The sequence below is a fragment of the Oncorhynchus masou genome, chromosome 20, assembly GCF_036934945.1.
Source record: "Oncorhynchus masou masou isolate Uvic2021 chromosome 20, UVic_Omas_1.1, whole genome shotgun sequence".
Lineage (NCBI taxonomy): Eukaryota > Metazoa > Chordata > Actinopteri > Salmoniformes > Salmonidae > Oncorhynchus > Oncorhynchus masou.
Window position 1 is genome coordinate 19955952 of NC_088231.1, and position 20000 is coordinate 19975951.

The 20000-nt window shown below is 49.0% G+C and overlaps 1 protein-coding gene across 1 annotated transcript in view; it reads right to left on the reverse strand.

Annotated features, from left to right (window-relative positions):
* Positions 1-20000, reverse strand: part of LOC135507152 (rho GTPase-activating protein 7-like) — a 45538-nt gene that overhangs the window by 16987 nt on the left and 8551 nt on the right. The window contains 8 exon segments of the mRNA XM_064926735.1: positions 2372-2551; positions 6790-6873; positions 6875-6995; positions 6998-7829; positions 7832-8452; positions 11998-12061; positions 15542-15623; positions 18444-18515. Of these exon segments, the coding sequence (XP_064782807.1) occupies positions 2372-2551; positions 6790-6873; positions 6875-6995; positions 6998-7829; positions 7832-8452; positions 11998-12061; positions 15542-15623; positions 18444-18515 (2056 nt within the window).

The following is a 20000-nucleotide window of genomic DNA, read 5'->3' on the forward strand; positions in this document are numbered from 1 at the left end:
CAACCCAACAATAATACACCTGCCGTGTGTGCAGGGTTTCATTCCAACCCAACAGTAAGACACCTGCAGCGTTGTGGAGGCAGGAACAACAGCTCTCCAGGACTGGAGCTAGAGAAGCCTGTACTGTTTAATCAAACAGGATTTGACAGTATAGGGTCCTTCAGACCTGCACCTACAAGGCCACAGGATATTGTTAATGAGAATTGGTTCCCAACTGACAGACCTAATAAATAAAGGTTGAACACTAAACAAATGGAAAGAGCAGTAGTTTACTGCTACGCTGAATCACCAACGCTAACATTAGCATTAGCACATGTCACGCTACCACCTAGCTAAGGTGGGGTTTTTGTGTGGGTTTTGCAGAAGCCTAGCTTTCTCCCAGTTTATGAGAGGGAGGATAAACACAAAGACAATAGAAACTGGGAGGGAGGAGGAGAGGGGAAAGGTGGGTGGGTTCGTAATGGTGTAAACATCCGCATCCGCACTTTGTGTTTGTGCCTCAGGCCCCTAACACTGACCATGTCACTGTGTGTGTGTGTGTGTGTGTGTGTGTGTGTGTGTGTGTCTGTGTGTGTGTGTGTGTGAGCGTGTGTGCGTGTGCCTCAAGCCCCTAACACTGACCATGTCACTGTGTGTGTGTGTGTGTGCCTCAGGCCCCTAACACTGACCATGTCACTGTGTGTGTTTGTGCCTCAAGCCCCTAACACTGACCATGTGTGTGTGTGTGTGTGTGTGTGTGTGTGTGTGTGTGTGTGTGTGTGTGTGTGTGTGTGTGTGTGTGTGTGTGTGTGTGTGTGTGTGTGTGTGTGTGTGTGTGTGTGCGTGTGTGTGTGTGTCTGAATGTCAGGTGTTCTACCACTCTCCGGTATGGTATAATGGTTTTTACAAGAGCACACATGTTTATGGGTGTGTATGTATCGTGTGCTTTTAAGTGTGTGTGTGTGTGCTCCTCCTTTCTCAGAAGAATGACCACAGCTTGGTAAATGAGAAGGGAACATGCTACGATCCCAGAAGGGAATTGGTTTTAAAAGACCTGACATAAGCCTGCCATAACCCTGTCGTAAGCCTGCCATAACCCTGTCGTAAGCCTGTCATAACCCTGTCGTAAGCCTGTCATAACCCTGTCGTAAGCCTGCCATAACCCTGTCGTAAGCCTGCCATAACCCTGTCATAACCCTGTCGTAAGCCTGCCATAACCCTGTCGTAAGCCTGCCATAACCCTGTCGTAAGCCTGTCATAACCCTGTCGTAAGCCTGTCATAACCCTTTCTCTGCCCTTGCCACCCTGGAGAAGGTGTGGAACTTCTCTGACTCATTGAAGCTGGGTGGGGTGAAGACAAGCACAGCACTATACAGAGATTTGAGGTGAGGCTCGAGCCATTTGCTTTGTCCAGATCATGAAGCTCAGTTAGATAAGAAGATGGAGGGAGAGGTGGAGAGAGAGAGAGAGAGTAAATTAGAGAGAGAGACAGAGACAGAGACAGAGACAGAGACAGACAGACAGACAGACAGACAGACAGACAGACAGACAGACAGACAGACAGACAGGCAGACAGGCAGACAGGCAGACAGGCAGACAAACAGACAGACAGACAGACAGACAGACAGACAGACAGACAGACAGACAGACAGACAGACAGACAGAGTTCCGGTGAGGGAATGAAGCGAGGGGAAGAGAAATAGAAAAGGGAGATAGAGATAGAGAGAAAAGAGATATAATTCCATGTAAGAGAATGATAGAAGAATACATCCCCTGGTCTGCAGTCTCAACAGTCCTCACAGACATCCCCAGAAGGAGGGGACACCAAAGGGGATACTGAGTGACATTGGACAATGTCCAACCAGTGGCCATAATCTATAATTGCATGATGAAGAGGGGGTGGGGGGGTGTTCAGACATTTCGGTAATTGTCCAGGACTGGGCCTATAGACTCGGCCTCCAGGTCTCCATTTTAACAGCCTGTGCGTGTGAACTCTGTGATTGCCCCCGTCAAGAGATGACAACGTATACCAGTGCACCAGCAATTAGCTGGCCTGGGAAACGGATGTTGAGACCCCCCTTACGTTCAGACCCAACAGCCTGCTGTCTGTGGGAGAAGAGTGGGAGGAGTTCCAACGAGAGGGAAAATAGAGCCTATGATTGTTGTGGTTGTCTATTTGTTTGTAGGCCTAGGCTTCAACTAGCGCTATCGGAGCAGCATGCTAGGCTATAGGCTATAGGCTAACAAGGGTTTTCATACATACACTCAATATAATTTTGGGGGGCCTGCATTTTCAGCTGTTTTCGTGTGAGACCTCGTGTGAGAAAAAAATTCCAATGTGTTTGCCACAAACCAAGTTTTATAATCAAAATGGCCGCCGCCGCAAACTCACCAGCTGAAGCCGTGTTTGTTGGTGGGGGTGTGTTTCTCCAGGAGGGCCGTAAGCTGGAGCAGGCAGAGCTTCTGGAGCAGGTTCATCTGCAGTACTGACTGGCAGCCCATCTGCCGCTGGGCCCAGGAGTGACTGGGCCGGTGGGAGGCCTGGAAACTGGGCCAGCGCAGTTTCTGAGGCCTTGGGTAGAGACAAATATATGTGTTAGCCTAATATATTGCACAGCAAACAGAAAAATACGGAGGGATATCAGAAGCACAATCAAACTTCAAAATACAAAAGCACAAATGTTTGCAACGAATTTCATATAAATATATATCAAATATGTGGGTAGATATATGTAAGTCAAAATATATAGGTTAACGTATATTAGGGAAAAATAAACAAAACACACAAGTGTTCACACACAGAGACATATAGGAGAAGATACGTCTTCATCATTTTCAGAACTTGACCAGAGGTCATAAAGCCCTCTCCTCTGACAAGGTAACTAGCAGGACATCCATCCAGACGAGTCCTATGACCCCTGTGTTAAGAGATGCCCACTGGGATAACAGGGATTGATCGTGCCCAGAGGATCCCAACTCTGTTCCTCCAGTAGAAGTGCACATTTTTATTGTGGCAATGGACAAACACACCTGATTCAACTCGTCAACTAATCATCAGGCCCTCGATGAGTTGAACCAGGTTTGTCCGATGCTACAACAAAACCGGGTGCTTATGGGGGAACTCAGGGACAGGAGTTGGGAAGCACTGGTCTCGCCTGGCTGTCAGCGGCTATGGGAGCGTCGGAAACCTTCTGGAATTCTGCCTGTGGATTCCTGAGGGAATGGCTGCATCGTCGCGGAGACGGATCGGCATTCCCGAGATCCGAGGTATTCACTGCACCTCATCGCCGTGACAGCCGGTTACGTAAGGGTCAGGGCTGGGAGAGTCGTCTCAACGTGTCCACTCTGTCTGTGTGTTTCTCCCTCCATCTGACTTTATTTCTCTCTCTTTCTGTACCTCTACCCATCTCTCTCTTTCTGTACCTCTACCCATCTCTCTCTTTCTGTACCTCTACCCATCTCTCTCTTTCTGTACCTCTACCCATCTCTCTCTTTCTGTACCTCTACCCATCTTTCTCTTTCTGTACCTCTACCCATCTCTCTCTGTCTGTACCTCTACCCATCTCTCTCTTTCTGTACCTCTACCCATCTCTCTTTCTGTACCTCTACCCATCTCTCTCTTTCTGTACCTCTACCCATCTCTCTCTTTCTGTACCTCTACCCATCTCTCTCTTTCTGTACCTCTACCCATCTCTCTCTTTCTGTACCTCTACCCATCTCTCTCTTTCTGTTCCTCTACCCATCTCTCTCTTTCTGTACCTCTACCCATCTCTCTCTTTCTGTACCTCTACCCATCTCTCTCTGTCTGTACCTCTACCCATCTCTCTCTTTCTGTACCTCTACCCATCTCTCTCTTTCTGTACCTCTACCCATCTCTCTCTTTCTGTACCTCTACCCATCTCTTTCTCTTTCTGTACCTCTACCCATCTCTCTCTTTCTGTACCTCTACCCATCTCTCTCTTTCTGTACCTCTACCCATCTCTCTCTTTCTGTACCTCTACCCATCTCTCTCTTTCTGTACCTCTACCCATCTCTCTCTTTCTGTACCTCTACCCATCTCTCTCTTTCTTTACCTCTACCCATCTCTCTCTTTCTGTACCTCTACCCATCTCTCTCTTTCTGTACCTCTACCCATCTCTCTCTTTCTGTACCTCTAACCATCTCTCTCTTTCTGTACCTCTACCCATCTCTCTCTTTCTGTACCTCTACCCATCTCTCTCTTTCTGTACCTCTACCCATCTCTCTCTGTCTGTACCTCTACCCATCTCTCTTTCTGTACCTCTACCCATCTCTCTCTTTCTGTACCTCTACCCATCTCTCTCTTTCTGTACCTCTACCCATCTCTCTCTTTCTGTACCTCTACCCATCTCTCTCTTTCTGTACCTCTACCCATCTCTCTCTTTCTGTACCTCTACCCATCTCTCTCTTTCTCTTTCTGTACCTCTACCCATCTCTCTTTCTCTTTCTGTACCTCTACCCATCTCTCTTTCTCTTTCTGTACCTCTACCCATCTCTCTCTTTCTCTTTCTGTACCTCTACCCATCTCTCTCTTTCTCTTTCTGTACCTCTACCCATCTCTCTCTTTCTCTTTCTGTACCTCTACCCATCTCTCTCTTTCTCTTTCTGTACCTCTACCCATATATCTCTTTCTCTTTCTGTACCTCTACCCATCTCTCTTTCTCTTTCTGTACCTCTACCCATCTCTCTTTCTCTTTCTGTACCTCTACCCATCTCTCTTTCTCTTTCTGTACCTCTACCCATCTCTCTCTTTCTCTTTCTTTACCTCTACCCATATCTCTCTCATTCTCTTTCTGTGCCTCTACCCATATTTCTCTTTCTCTTTCTGTACCTCTACCCATATCTCTCTCATTCTCTTTCTGTACCTCTACCCATCTCTCTCTTTCTCTTTCTGTACCTCTACCCATATTTCTCTCATTCTCTTTCTGTACCTCTACCCATCTCTCTCTTTCTCTTTCTGTACCTCTACCCATCTCTCTTTCTCTTTCTGTACCTCTACCCATCTCTCTTTCTCTTTCTGTACCTCTACCCATCTCTCTCTTTCTCTTTCTTTACCTCTACCCATATCTCTCTCATTCTCTTTCTGTGCCTCTACCCATATTTCTCTTTCTCTTTCTGTACCTCTACCCATATCTCTCTCATTCTCTTTCTGTACCTCTACCCATCTCTCTCTTTCTCTTTCTGTACCTCTACCCATATTTCTCTCATTCTCTTTCTGTACCTCTACCCATCTCTCTCTTTCTATTTCTGTACATCTACCCATCTCTCTTTCTCTTTCTGTACCTCTACCCATCTCTCTTTCTCTTTCTGTACCTCTACCCATCGCTCTTTCTCTTTCTGTACCTCTACCCATCTCTCTTTCTCTTTCTGTACCTCTACCCATCTCTCTCTTTCTCTTTCTGTACCTCTACCCATCTCTCTTTCTCTTTCTGTACCTCTACCCATCTCTCTCTTTCTCTTTCTGTACCTCTACCCATATATCGCCTTCTCTTTCTGTGCCTCTACCCATATTTCTCTTTCTCTTTCTGTACCTCTACCCATATCTCTCTCATTCTCTTTCTGTACCACTACCCATTTCTCTCTTTCTCTTTCTGTACCTCTACCCATCTCTCTCTTTCTCTTTCTGTACCTCTACCCATCTCTCTCTCTCTATTTCTGTACCTCTACCCATCTCTCTCATTCTCTTTCTGTGCCTCTAACCATCTCTCTCTTTCTCTTTCTGTACCTCTACCCATCTCTCTCTTTCTGTACCTCTACCCATATCTCTCTTTCTGTACCTCTACCCATCTCTTTCTTTCTCTTTCTGTACCTCTACCCATCTCTCTCTCTCTCTCTCTCTCTTTCTGTACTTCTACCCATCTCTCTTTCTCTTTCTGTACCTCTACCCATCTCTCTCTTTCTCTTTCTGTACCTCTACCCATCTCTCTTTCTCTTTCTGTACCTCTACCCATCTCTCTTTCTGTACCTCTACCCATATCTCTCTCATTCTCTTTCTGTGTCTCTACCCATATCTCTCTTTATCTTTCTGTACCTCTACCCATATCTCTTTCTCTTTATGTGCCTCTACCCATATCTCTCTTTCTCTTTCTGTGCCTCTACCCATATATCTCTTTCTCTTTCTGTGCCTCTACCCATATCTCTCTTTCTCTTTCTGTGCCTCTACCCATCTCTCTCTTTCTCTTTCTGTGCCTCTACCCATCTCTCTCTTTCTCTTTCTGTGCCTCTACCCATCTCTCTCTTTCTCTTTATGTGCCTCTACCCATATCTCTTTCTGTACCTCCTTCTTTCTCCCTCTTTCTGTCTGTTTGTGCACCTCCATTCCACCACCCTCTCTCTCACCCTCCTTCTCACCCTCTCTCTCACCCTCCTTCTCACCCTCTCTCTCACCCTCTCTCTCACCCTCCTTCTCACCCTCATTCTCATCCTCTCTCTCACCCTCTCTCACCCTCCTTCTCACCCTCTCTCTCACCCTCCTTCTCACCCTCCTTCTCACCCTCTCTCTCACCCTCTCTCTCACCCTCCTTCTCACCCTCTCTCTCACCCTCCTTCTCACCCTCTCTCTCACCCTCCTTCACACCCTCTCTCTCACCCTCCTTCTCATCCTCTCTCTCACCCTCTCTCTCACCCTTTCTCTCGCTCAACCCTTCATCCAAAACACTTAAGAATGTTGAATTGAGCTCGCCAGTCCTTCAACCTAACACACAGGACATTTTCTCAAATGGGGACAATAACAATATTGGTGATATCTATAGATTGATTAACAGAGAGTTGATTAATGAATTAATAACTGACCTGTTAGATCTGGTGAGAGAGGCTCCCACTCCAGAGTCCTCCTCTCCCTCATGGCTTCTTCCCCTCTCCTTCTTCCCTTTCTCCTTCTCCCAGAGGGTTGCCCGTGCTGTCCTGGTCGCTCCCGTTGTCCGTCTCCTCCAGCCGGTTCTGTAAAGGTGAGGACGGACAAGGAGACGCTGAATCCAATGCCGAATCGGAATCCCCTCTTCTTCTTCCTCTTCGTCATCCTCTTCTCCGGCTGCCACCCTGTCCGTCCAGGCGTTGACGAATCGCTGCAGGCCGTTGACACATTCCAGCACATCCTCCAACTTTGGCCCCTCCCCTTCTTCATTGTCTTCATCGTCTTCCTCGCCTTGATAGGCCACGTTGGGCACGTTGTCGTAGAAACTCAGGCGGCTGTCCGCTGAGCCGGTGGAGCCGCAACGCGTTTGGCATCGACTACCGAGATAGCGCGGACCGGCATTTCCACTTTGCGGTGGTTGTTTGCCGTCGCCGAGCGCTTTGGGGAATGTGCCCGGTTTGTGGCCTTCGGGAAGGTAGAAGAAAATCACGCCTTCTTCCTCCTCTTCCTCCTCCCTCTTTCCGTTGAGGCGACCACGCTTGCTTTGGTTTTGCTCAGCCACTATCCGGTTACTAGGCTGTTGCTGAGGTGGTTCCTGTCTGGTTTTGGGTTGGGTTGAACCTGAGGGTTGTTGTTCTCCAGGCGGCTGTAGGAACACGCTTAACGGGTCAAAACCTTCCAGGTACATCCCACCTCTCTTACTGGCCCCCACCGCGGTGCTGTGGCTTCGGGTTCGTGTCACCGGGCTCGGGGTGCTAACGGTGCTCCCGCTGCTTGCTTCTGATTGGCTACTGCCCGTGCTTCCAGAGCTCCCCATGCTGCCACTGCTGGTCTGCGTGGAGTAGGATACACTCCTGTTATGGTTCAGGGTCATGGTTTGGGTCGGGTTGAGGGTGGAGATGTCAACGCAGTTGAGGCGCCGTAGCTTGTCGTCGTCTAGTCCTTCTTTGATGACCGGCCCGCTGATCTCCAGTTTGGAAGGTCTTCCCCGCCTCCGTTCTTCTTCTTGCTATTGGAAGTGGCGCTCCTCAGTCTGATGCTCTCCATGCGCTTGAGGAAACTCTTGGCCCGTGAGCGCGTGCTCTTCCCTCCTCTAGTCTCGCTCCCTCCTCCTTCTATCCCTCCTGTTCCCAAAATTCCACTGGGCTTGTCGTCGAAGGAGAAGTGACCTTGGGTCGTCTCCAATGGTGAGTGCGGATGCCCGTCAGACAGCGAGTCCTCATTGGCGCCACACGATCCGCCCGTGCCCGAGGAGGAGCACATGCTGGCCATGGAGCTGGCGCGGGTGGCGCCTGCCGCTGGGGTGGCATCGCTAGATGTGGCACCATCGACTATCCCTCCATCTCCCACACTCCCGCTGCTGTGAAGCGAGGCCACCTCGGGCTGCTCGCTAAGATCCGTCAGCACACTCTCGGAGCTCAGGCCCTCGCGGAGCTGCCCCTGACCGGCCGAGGGTCTCTGGACCTGGGGGAAAGGCGGCTGGTTTCCACCCGGGGGGAAGAAGACATCCAGCTCCTCCAGGCGAGACCAGCGCTTGCTGTCCCGCTGGAAGGTCCAAAGGCCACTGATGGCGCATGGCTCTTCCTCGTCTGAATCCTCACTCTGGAGTAGAGAGAGAGAGAGAAGACAGAGGTGGCAGGTTAGCGTTTTTCATCATGAATCTTGTTCTGGAGGCAGCTCTGCAGAGTGGTCAATAGCTGGCATGGCCAGAAAGGAATAAAATCTCAAACCTAAACTTAACCCTAACCTTAACATTAACCACACTGATAACCTTAATGCCTAACCCTAATCTTAAATTAAGCTGAAAAGCAAAAAAAGAAAACATTAATGTTTGCCACATATCCCATCTAGTGAAAATCTCTCAGTTCTGCCTCTAAGATTCCTGACAACAAACGTCAACCCGCTGGTGACACTTTATCACTATAAGAAGAGAAGAAAAATGCCCAAAGAAATGACAGTTTAATCAAAAAGACGTAATATTTTCAAGATTTTCTTTCTCTGTTTCATGAACAAGGTTTGAACATGAAATCTGTTTCTAAAAGGTGAATGGCCATGAAGTCAAACGAGCCGCCCTGTATTCTGTCCAGATGACCTTCCATTCCCTCAAAGTGCACTGCTAGGGACCAGGGCCCATAGAACTCTGGTCAAAAGTAGTGCACCTATATGGGAAAGGGTGCCGTTTGGGACATGGCCTTTGTGTGAGAGCAGCAGGGATATTCACAGACAGCAGATCTGTGAACATTCCTCAACTCCCTCCCGACCGCTGGAACATTTCACAGAGATAAGATTCACACACAGCTGGTTAATGGTTGTTATTGTGTTGGAACTTATCCCTGACCGTGAAAACGACAACAGAGTCTCACTGTCATTCACACACACACACACACATCTTTCTCACTATCACACACACACACACACACACGCACACACACACACACACACACGCGCACGCACGCACACACACACACACGTCCCGAGGGGAGTCCAGGAAATTCCACCCCGATCCGAGAAGTTCACACGCCAGCCGACCAGGCTAGGGCAACCCCCCCACCCTCACCCCCACAGAAGTGTAACTACCCTATCGTCCCCACAGGGCCAGTCTGTCCCCCTAATTCAGGAAAGTGAAACTGCCTGCCGAGGGGACCAGGGAGCCGGGGGCAGAGGAGGGGCGCGGGAGGAGGGGCGCGGGAGGAGGGGCGCGGGAGGAGGGGCGCGGGAGGAGGGGCGCGGGAGGAGGGGCGCGGGAGTCTCCAGACTTCACAGGCACCTCCTTCACGGTGGCTGAGAGCGATGGGGACAAAAGTCCATCAAATAAAACCCCGGGTCCCCATTTTATGACCCCCTCTCCACTCACCACGACACACACTGGCCTTTCTTACTTCAGCTTTGATCGCGGCGGCCAGAAACTCCTTCTGTCTGATATACTGACTGACGTCGTGACGACCATCGTGGGGAAGTTTGACTTTTGAGCTCAATAGCAACAATGTCAATACCTAGAACTATCTAGATGGCCAGTCTTATCTTCTCCTGCATTCAGTCACTCCTGTGGGTGTTTTGATACGCCATAAACAACGTCGCGTCTCTGATTTCAACCACTACGGGGAAGAGATGTGAGGAAAACACATTTCCATAGAGGGAGAGGTAAACACTTACATTTTAGCAGACGGTCTTATCCAGAGAGACGTACAGCAGCAATTAGGGTTATGGGCCTTGCTCAAGGGCACATGGACAGATTTTTCACCTTGTCAGCTTGGGGATTTGACCCAGTAACCTTTCAGGCTTAACCACTAGGCTACCTGCCGCCCTCTATAGACAGAGTAGGGCTCACTAGGCTACCTGCCGCCCTCTATAGACAGAGTAGGGCTCACTAGGCTACCTGCCGCCCTCTATAGACAGAGTAGGGCTCACTAGGCTACCTGCCGCCCTCTATAGACAGAGTAGGGCTCACTAGGCTACTTGACGCCCTCTATAGACAGAGTAGGGCTCACTAGGCTACCTGCCACCCTCTATAGACAGAGTAGGGCTCACTAGGCTACCTGCCACCCTCTATAGATAGAGTAGGGCTCACTAGGCTACTTGCCACCCTCTATAGACAGAGTAGGGCTCACTAGGCTACCTGCCACCCTCTATAGACAGAGTAGGGCTCACTAGGCTACCTGCCGCCCTCTATAGACAGAGTAGGGCTCACTAGTCTCCCTGCCACCCTCTATAGACAGAGTAGGGCTCACTAGGCTACCTGCCGCCCTCTATAGACAGAGTAGGGCTCACTAGGCTACCTGCTGCCCTCTATAGACAGAGTAGGGCTCACTAGGCTACCTGCCGCCCTCTATAGACAGAGTAGGGCTCACTAGGCTACCTGCCGCCCTCTATAGACAGAGTAGGGCTGGAAGTCAATGCGTTTCTATGCTGACTAGGGAGGTTAACAACTGTCAGTCTGAACAGAGAGCCAGTACCTCCTTTGGCCATTCTCTGTTGACTCCTTGAGGAAAGGTGACACAGCGAGGGTCATCCCATTGAATACCAACTCACACACACACACACACACACACACACACACACACACACACACACACACACACACACACACACACACACGGATCAAGGAACTAGCTTGTTTAAGATTTTAGGTAATTACAGAATGGAGGGTAATGGGAGGATGATCTTGACAAACACCAAAGCTTCTTAGTGTCCTGACAGTGGATTAGTTTGGGGTGGTTTTGGTTAGTTTGGGTTAGTTTGAGTAGACAGACAGATGCTGATGGGAGGGTTTAGCCCTTTTTTTGAGTTTGGGGTAGTTTGAATTAGTTTGGTTTAGTTTTGGGTAGTTGGAATGAGTTTAGATTAGTTTGGCTTAGTTTGGGGTAGTTTGGTTTAGTTTGGGGTAGTTTGGATTCGTTTGGGGTAGTTCGGGTTAATTTGGGTTAATTTGGGTTAGTTTGGTTTAGTTTGGTTTAGTTAGTTTGGTTTAGTTTGGGATAGTTTGGGGTAATTTGGTTTAGTTTGGGATAGTTTGGGATAGTTTGGATTAGTTTGCGGTAGGTTCTGGGGATCATGGCCAATAGCTGGCTTGTTTTTAAATTAACCAATGAAACTAGAGGGAGAGAAATGAGAAAGCAGCGACATGCTATTCCCTTTTATGGACAATGATATGAGGAAGTGATGTTTGTGTGTGTATGTCTGTGTGTATGTGTGTGTGTGTCTGTATGTGTGTGTATGTGTGTATGTGTGTGTGTGTCTGTATGTGTGTGTATGTGTGTATGTGTGTGTGTGTCTGTATGTGTGTAGGTGCGTGTGTTCGGGATCAGGCCTGAGGAAGAAGGGCCAGCCGTGTGAACAGCAAGCCCTTCATTTGGACATAAAAGCTATCTTTCCTTGCCTTGGGCTCTTCATAAAGGGATTGATAAAAAGACAGGAGCCTTTTCATTAGAAGAGAAGAGAGAGAGAGAGACTTTCACACCCCAGGCTATAAGGAGGTCGGAGTTGGAGGACAGGTAGGAAAAACTAAACTGGGGCTGGAAAAGTTCTGAAGAATTAGGGGATTTTTGGGTGTGAAAGAGTGGAAGAGAAAAGGGTGGAAGAGGAGGGAGGAAGAGGAGGGTGGAAGAAGAGGGAGGAAGAGGAGGGAGGAAGAGGAGGGAGGAACTTACTCTCTTTCTCTGTGGGGAGATCTCCAGTCTCATCAGGGCACACTTGTTGAGGGTGTTCAGTCTCCTGTAAATAGATACCGATACACAATCAGATACATAAACACACACACACACACACACACACACACTTCCAGGAGTCCTAGCAAAAGTCCCAACAACAAGCCTCTGACAGAGACAAACTCCTGAGAGAGAAAAGACAGGAAGAGAGAGAGAAGAGAGAGAGAGAGAGAGAGACAGAGAGAGAGAGAGAGAGAGAGAGAGAGAGAGAGAGAGAGAGAGAGAGAGAGAGACAGAGAGAGAGAGAGAGAGAGAGAGAGAGAGAGAGAGAGAGAGAGAGAGAGAGAGAGAGAGAGAGAGAGAGAGAGAGAGAGAGAGAAGAGAGAGAGAGGGAGAGAGAGAGAGAGAGAAGAGAGAGAGAGAGGGAGAGAGACAGAGAGGAGGAGAAAGAGGAAGAGAGAGAGCGAGCGAGTGAGAGAGAGAGGTGAGCAGCTAATGAGGCGCTGAAGGATAAGCCGGGATAAGAGGGGAAGAAGAGAAGGAATGAAAAGAGAGAGAAATCAGCTTGATTGGCGACAACAAGACGACAAAGGGGGAAGGAGGGGGTGGCTTATCCCGCTGGACACCTGGCGAGGGGGTGGGGGGTAGTAGTAGTAGTGTGTGTGTGTGTGTGTGTGTGTGTGTGTGTGTGTGTGTGTGTGTGTGTGTGTGTGTGTGTGTGTGTGTGTGAAAGCAGATGTGTGTGGTGGTGTGTGTGTGGGAAGGACAGTGGTGGTGTGGGTGCTCTCCCCTCTGAAGAGCTCTGAAAGCAGATCATGTGACAATGGATGGAGGAAGGGGTTGAGAAAGGGAAGGACAGAGGGAGGCATGGAGAGAAAGGGAGTGAGGAAGGGGTTGAGTAAGGGAAGGACAGAGAGAGAGATGGAGAGAGAGGGATTGAGGAAGGGGTTGAGTAAGGGAAGGACAGAGAGAGAGATGGAGAGAGAGGGATTGAGGAAGGGAAGGGTAGAGGAGAGATGAGTAAGGGAAGGACAGAGAGGGAGGCATGGAGAGAGAAGGATTGAGGAAGGGGTTGAGAAAAGGGAAGGAGGAAGGGGGAGGGATGGAGAGAGAGAGGGATTGAGGAAGGGGTTGAGAAAGGGAAGGATAGAGGGAGGCATGGAGAGGGACGGATTGAGGAAGATGGGGGTTGAGGAAATGGGGAAGGATAGAGGGGGAGAGAAGGGAGAGAGAGGGATTGAGGAAGGGGTTGAGAAAGGGAAGGACAGAGGGAGGCATGGAGAGAGACGGATTGAGGAAGGGGTTGAGAAAGGGAAGGACAGAGGGAGGATGGAGAGAGAGGGATTGAGGAAGGGGTTGAGAAAGGGAAGGATAGAGGGAGAGATGGAGAGAGAGGGATTGAGGAAGGGGTTGAGAAAGGGAAGGATAGGAAGGGCTTGGGAGGGAAGATAGAGGGAGGGAGAGAGAGGGATTGAGGAAGGGAAGGATAGAGGGAGAGATGGAGATTGAGAAGGGATTGAGGAAGGGGTTGAGAAAGGGAAGGATAGAGGGGGGGATGGAGAGAGAGGGATTGAGGAAGGGGTTGAGAAAGGGAAGGATAGAGGGAGAGATGGAGAGAGAGGGATTGAGAGGAAGGGGTTGAGAGGCTCGAATGGAGAGATGACTTATGATACACTATTCCCTATTTAGTGCACTGCTTTTGACCAGGACCCAAACTCTGGTCAAATGTAGTGCACTATACAGGGAATAGGGTGCCATTGGGACGTAACCTAGATCAACTGGAAAAGTCCACTCACTCCTGATAAATCTGATAGATGCACTTTGAACAACTGTACTGTATTTAAATGCATGGAAGTTACTTCACCGGTCCCAGGAGTCAACTGTTCAGTAACAGAGGAGGCTGGTGAGGGGAGGGCTGCTCATAATAATGTCTGGAAGGGAGTCAATAGAATGGGATACTTTTAGCCCATCCTCCAATGGGGAACATAAAGATGGCAGAATTCACAGGCCGAGTCATTGTTTTAGCACTTTCCACTGACTGTCTAAAGTACAGCGCCACATGGTTCAATGTGCCACCAAATCAGCACAACTCTTTCTCTTTATCCAAAGTGCAGGCGCCTTGAAGGTCAAATTGGGATAATGTATACTCTGCCAGTGACCATAAAAAAATGAAAAGCTATAATAAATAAATAAACAAATAAATTATAATAAAGGAAACAACAAAATAAAAATGAACCCAAAAAGAACGGAGAGCTGTGTACGATGGGCAAACTTAGGAAAAGGTTTCATTTGTGGTAAGTGCATGTGGGCCACCATCTTCATGCACCTCCGCTACTGAAAGTGACACCATAGGACCTTTACCACTGACATGACATTACATAACATGATACATAGCCCTTTAAATGTTACCCACAACCCCTTGGGCCGAGAAGCCACCCAGGTGTGGCGAAAGGAGGGAATGATATAGATTTATTTTCTTTAAAAACAACAGCAAGAACATAGCGTGACCGTGGAGACGGAGCAAGGGAGGGAATGTGGAGAGATAAGACAAGAGAGATGGAGAGAACAGGACAACGGTACAAAACGTCTCTAATTGGAGAGAAGTAAACATTTACAGCCCCCACGGTGCATGTATCATACCTCATCGCTTAGAGACAGAGAGAGAGGGAGGTGAGAGAGAGAGGACAGAGGGAGGACAGAGGGAGGAGAGAGAGAGAGGACAGAGAGAGGACAGAGAGGGAGGACAGAGAGGGAGGATGTATGGACAAGCTGAAGAGATAGAAGCATAATGAAAGAGAAAGAGGGAGAGAGGGAGGTACAGAGAGAGGCAGAGTTAAAGTTAGACAAAAGCGATGGATGCTGAGTGAAAGAGAAAGCTGGTGGGAGTCAGAAGAGAGAGAGAGAAAGAGGCCGAGGGAGAAAAGAGAGGCTTATCGCGTTCCTCTTTCATCTCAAACCCAACCAGAGCATGCCATCTTTGAAGATATACTTTCTTCGCTATCTTCACTATGCCTTCCCCTATTGCAGAGAAGATGAACAGATAGACAGATTTAGAGAAGAAGAAAAAATAAATAGACAATGGAACATAAAAGTGGGTGAAAGTTGAGAAAGAGAGGAGGTGAGGAGGACATAGAGAGGTGAGGAGGACATAGAGAGGTGAGGAGGACATAGAGAGGTGAGGAGGACATAGAGAGGTGAGGAGGACATAGCGAGGTGAGGGGGACATAGAGAGGTGAGGAGGGGAGAGAGAGTTGAGGAGGACATAGAGAGGTGAGGAGGACATAGAGAGGTGAGGAGGACATAGAGAGGTGAGGAGGACATAGAGAGGTGAAGAAGACATAGAGAGGTGAGGAGGACATGGAGAGGTGAGGAGGACATAGAGAGGTGAGGAGGACATAGAGAGGTGAGGAAGGAAGAGAGGTGAGGAAGGAAGAGAGAGGAGAGGAGGGAAGAGAGAGGAGACCTACAAGAATGCTCTACGGGTTCAGTTGTTGACTTCTGGAGAAGTGAGAGATGAAGAAAAAGAGAAGTGGAGGAGAAGTCTCACCTGCACAGAGCCTCGATGGCATCTCGGTCCAGGAAATCATGGTCCCTGGTCACAGACACAATCTCAATGGGGAACAAGCCATCTGAAACCGAGAGAGAGAGATAAAGAGAGAAAAGAGAGAGAGAGAGAGAGAGAGAGAGAGAGAGAGAGAGTGAGAGAGAGCGAGTTAGCGAGAGATAGCGAGAGAGCAAGAAGGAGGGAGGGAGGAAGAGAGAAATACATTTTTTTATGTCTTTAATTGCATCAGTAAGCAGACACAATCCATTGCAAACTATGTAACTCTCTGTCAGACATTGGGTTACTGTCTTCACAAATGTCCACCTGTTCCTTTCCTCCCCCCACACACAACCCACACACATCCGACACACACCACAATGAAAGCTAAGAGGAAGTGGCGTCTTAGCCGGCCAAACAAACACAGCTGTACCATTCAGACCTGGGCAGCAGGGGGGTGAGTGTGGGCGGGGGACGACAGTAGAATGACAATAGGTGCTCCTGCATTAAAGGAGTCCTCTGATTATCTCACTCTCTCTTCTCTATATCACTCTATTAAAGGGCAAGTTGGGAGACTCACTTTATTAAAGGGGAAATCTGGGATTCAAACTCACTCTAAAAAATGGCGCCCTACTTTTAACCAGGGCCTGTACGTTTCTGGTTGGAAGTAGTGCACTATAAATGGAATAGGGTGCCATTTGGGACGGAGACTTGAACCCCCACTGATGTCTGCTGGTGAAGATGTGAGTACAAACGTGTGAAAGAAGAAGACAGATCAATTATAAAGGAATGTATTGGACGGAGGCGAGAATGCAACGATGACCCTAGTCGGGGTATCCTACAGCTCCTAGCCTCCTAGCTACCTAGTCCGCCACCCAGTGGGCACACTATTCCATTTATAGTGCACTACTTCTAACCAGAAACGTACAGGCCCTGGTTAAAAGCAGGGCGCCATTTTTGGGACGCAAGCCTAAGGGCCAACGGTGATAAGAAAACGCTGGCTATTCTATTCACCTTCCACCAGCTGTACTGTGACAGTACTATCTGTCTGCCTTATCTGCTGTGGGGCAGGAGTCCCTTACAGCCAGAGATAATAGAACAGAGGACGGGGGGAATGTGTCGCGTGTCAGCACGTCTCCTGTCCTCATCAGAGGGGCCTGGTATGAGTCAACGTAGATCATTACAAAGCTGTCGGATGGAGGGTCTGGTGTGTGTGTACCTCTCTTTGTAATTTGTAATTGTGTGTGTGCGCGCCTCTGTGTGTGCGTGCTTCTCTCTTTCTCTCTTTGTGTGTGTGTGTGTGTGTGTGCGCGTGTGCGTGTGTGTGCGTGCATGCGTGCGTGCGTGTGTGCGTGTGCGTGTGTGTGTGTGCGTGTGCGTGCGTGTGTGTGTGCGCGTGCGTGTGTGTGTGTGTGTGTGTGTGTGCGTGTGTGTGTGTGTGTGTGTGCGTGCGTCGGCTGTCACACACAACCTTAATCACTTCTCCAAAAACATGGCGAACGTCCCAGTGTCTTGGTAGAGAGAACACCCAGCACGGTTCAATGGCAACGACTAACGAACTGTTGACAAAGCTCGTTGTATCATGCTTTAAGGTCCCTCGGATTACATAAAAGCGTGTGGGCTGTGCGGGCACGTTTTAAGGTTACGTATGAGGACACCTTATGGCTTCAGGGTTTTGGTAATTGTTTCACTTGTGTGTCTGCAACATCGAGGTTCACTGAGGCAAAACAAAAACACACCGCTGGCACTTCAGGAATGTCTGTGTGGTTGTGTGTGTGTGTGTGTGTGTGTGTGTGTGTGTGTGTGTGTGTGTGTGTGTGTGTGTGTGTGTGTGTGTGTGTGTGTGTGTGGTTGTGTGTGTGTGGTTGTGTGTGTGTGGTTGTGTGTGTGTGGTTGTGTGTGTGTGGTTGTGTGTGTGGGTGTGTGTGTGGTTGTGTGTGTGGTTGTGTGTGTGTGGTTGTGTGTGTGTGGTTGTGTGTGTGGTTGTGTGTGTGTGGTTGTGTGTGTGGTTGTGTGTGTGGTTGTGTGTGTGGTTGTGTGTGTGTGGTTGTGTGTGTGTGTGTTGTGTGTGTGTGGTTGTGTGTGTGGTTGTGTGTGTGTGGTTGTGTGTGTGGTTGTGTGTGTTTGTGGTTGTGTGTGTGTGGTTGTGTGTGTGTGGTTGTGTGTATGTGGTTGTGTGTGTGTGGTTGTGTGTGTGTGGTTGTGTGTGTGTGGCGCGTGTGTTTCTGCATAAGCAGAAGGCAACTTGGCGGGGAGGGGTGAATTAGCACTTCAAATGATAAAAGGATTGGAGGACCATGGAGATCGAAGGAAAGAGGACAGGAAAAGAGGAGTCTTGCGTGTCATTAGACTCTGCAGTGTATAGAATGTTCTGGACTTCAGCTATAGTTCAATCAAAATACCAACTTGGACGTCAACAGAACAGCCTGTCTTGTGTTTGTCCATTCAAATTAGCATAGCGAGTAAATTTGCTCAATTTAACATTTGAGGTCATGCCAGTCTGTCACATAGAGTTAGCCTGTAAACGGAAGAGTCGACAGACTGGAAGAAAATGAAGGGTGGGTTCTCTCTCTCTCTCTCTCTCCTTCTCTAAAATCAACCATGACTTCATCAGATGGCAAGATATGAACTGTGTAACGTTAATTTGCCCTGATGTTTGGTGAGAAAACAGCTATCCTAAAGTTCACGTGACCAAGAAAATCTACCACCACCAGGATTTCACTGTTACTGTGACATTTCCACACGGTCTGTGGGAAAGGGGACATTGGCAACAAATCATAAAGCTCGGGCCAGCGATGATGTTAGCTTTTCCCATTCGCCTCAGTCATTCGCTTGTCACCCCCTTGTGCCAGGGACAGATCAGGCACAGCTGTGGACGGCTGTCGCAGGGGTTCTTAGGGGTCCTTACCTTCGTACAGCTGGGCGTACTGTGGGAAACCGGCAGCCCGGAGCCAGGTGCACGCCTCTTTGGCCTCCATCTCTGCAAGGGAGGGAACAGAAAGACGACCTTTGAGATTTAAAATCCCCTTTATTGGGTCAAAATCACTTATTACAGAAACACACTCAAAACCATCACTTCAGTCCTATAAATCAAATCAAATCATAGAAATCAAATCTATGTTTATTGGTTGCGTACACAGTTTAGCAGATGTTACCGCGGGTGCAGAGAGATGCTTGTGTTACTCGCTCCTAACAGCGAGTAACAAAGTCTATCCACACAGTTGAGTCTGACACAGACCTCTTGACGCTCTTAGTCCCGGTCAGTACCCTCTCACATGTTTGCCAAGCCCCCAAAGCCACAGTTCACACCAGCCGTGTCGGCCGCTGACGCGCAGTGTGTGTGTGTGTGTGTGTGTGTGTTACCACTGCGTCCCAGGCCCCCAAAGCCACAGTCCACACCAGCCGTGTTGGCCGCTGACGCGCAGTGTGTGTGTGTGTGTTACCACTGTGTCCCAGGCCCCCAAAGCCACAGTTCACACCAGCCGTGTCGGCCGCTGACGCACAGTGTGTGTGTGTGTGTTACCACTGTGTCCCAGGCCCCCAAAGCCACAGTTCACACCAGCCGTGTCGGCCGCTGATGCGTGTGTGTGTGTGTGTGTGTGTGTGTGTGTTACCACTGCGTCCCAGGCCCCCAGTAAGTGTCGCTCTGAAACGTTTCTTCCGCGTCACTTTAGCGTAGTCGCAGCGTATCCTTGAGAAGACCTGTCTTGTAACCAAAACCCTTCAGTGTTTTTGGAGGTGTGGTGTTACATTTACTAGGGAGCCGCTAAGTGCCGTCGATGGATGTCGCGGTGGGAGACATAGTGTGTCTGGAGGAGGCAGACTCCCCCATTAGCAGTAATAAGCCCCTTTAGATTCCACGTGCCAAATGGTCACCGTGCCCCACCCTCCAACATGTTGGCTCCAGCAGCCACACCCCTCAGTGTTCCTCACACACGAAACAGAATCAGTGGCCCCCGGCCCTTTAAAAAAAACACCTTCAGTAAAATGCCCGCGACCGCAACCCCCCCCCCCCACCCCCCAAAACATCTGCTGCTGTGTATCGGTGATCTATGCAATCAGTCATCACAATTGTAGAATAATGTTTCTTCCTTTCTTTTCTTCCAGGTTAATGGATGTGTTTTGTGTCTCGGAGCAGGATTGGAGTAGTAATTACAGCCGTTGGAGAAAAGCGGATGGTTTCATCTTTAGAATGCAAGTCGTAGTAGTGCTGGTGGTTCCACCTCATTTAGGCCCAGATTACAACCAGGATCTAGTGTTCTAACTTTGGAATGGAACAGGCCATTTACTTCCAAAGGAGGAAGAGTTAGACTGGAGGGAGAAACCAACAGAAAGAAAGGAAGAGATACAGTAGAAAGAAACAACTTATAAAGCAGAAAGGGCCGGTGTGGTAGGAGAGTTATGGGGGGATCCTCAAGTGAGACAAAGAGAGAGAGTGAGAGAGAGAGAGCGAGAGAGAGAGAGA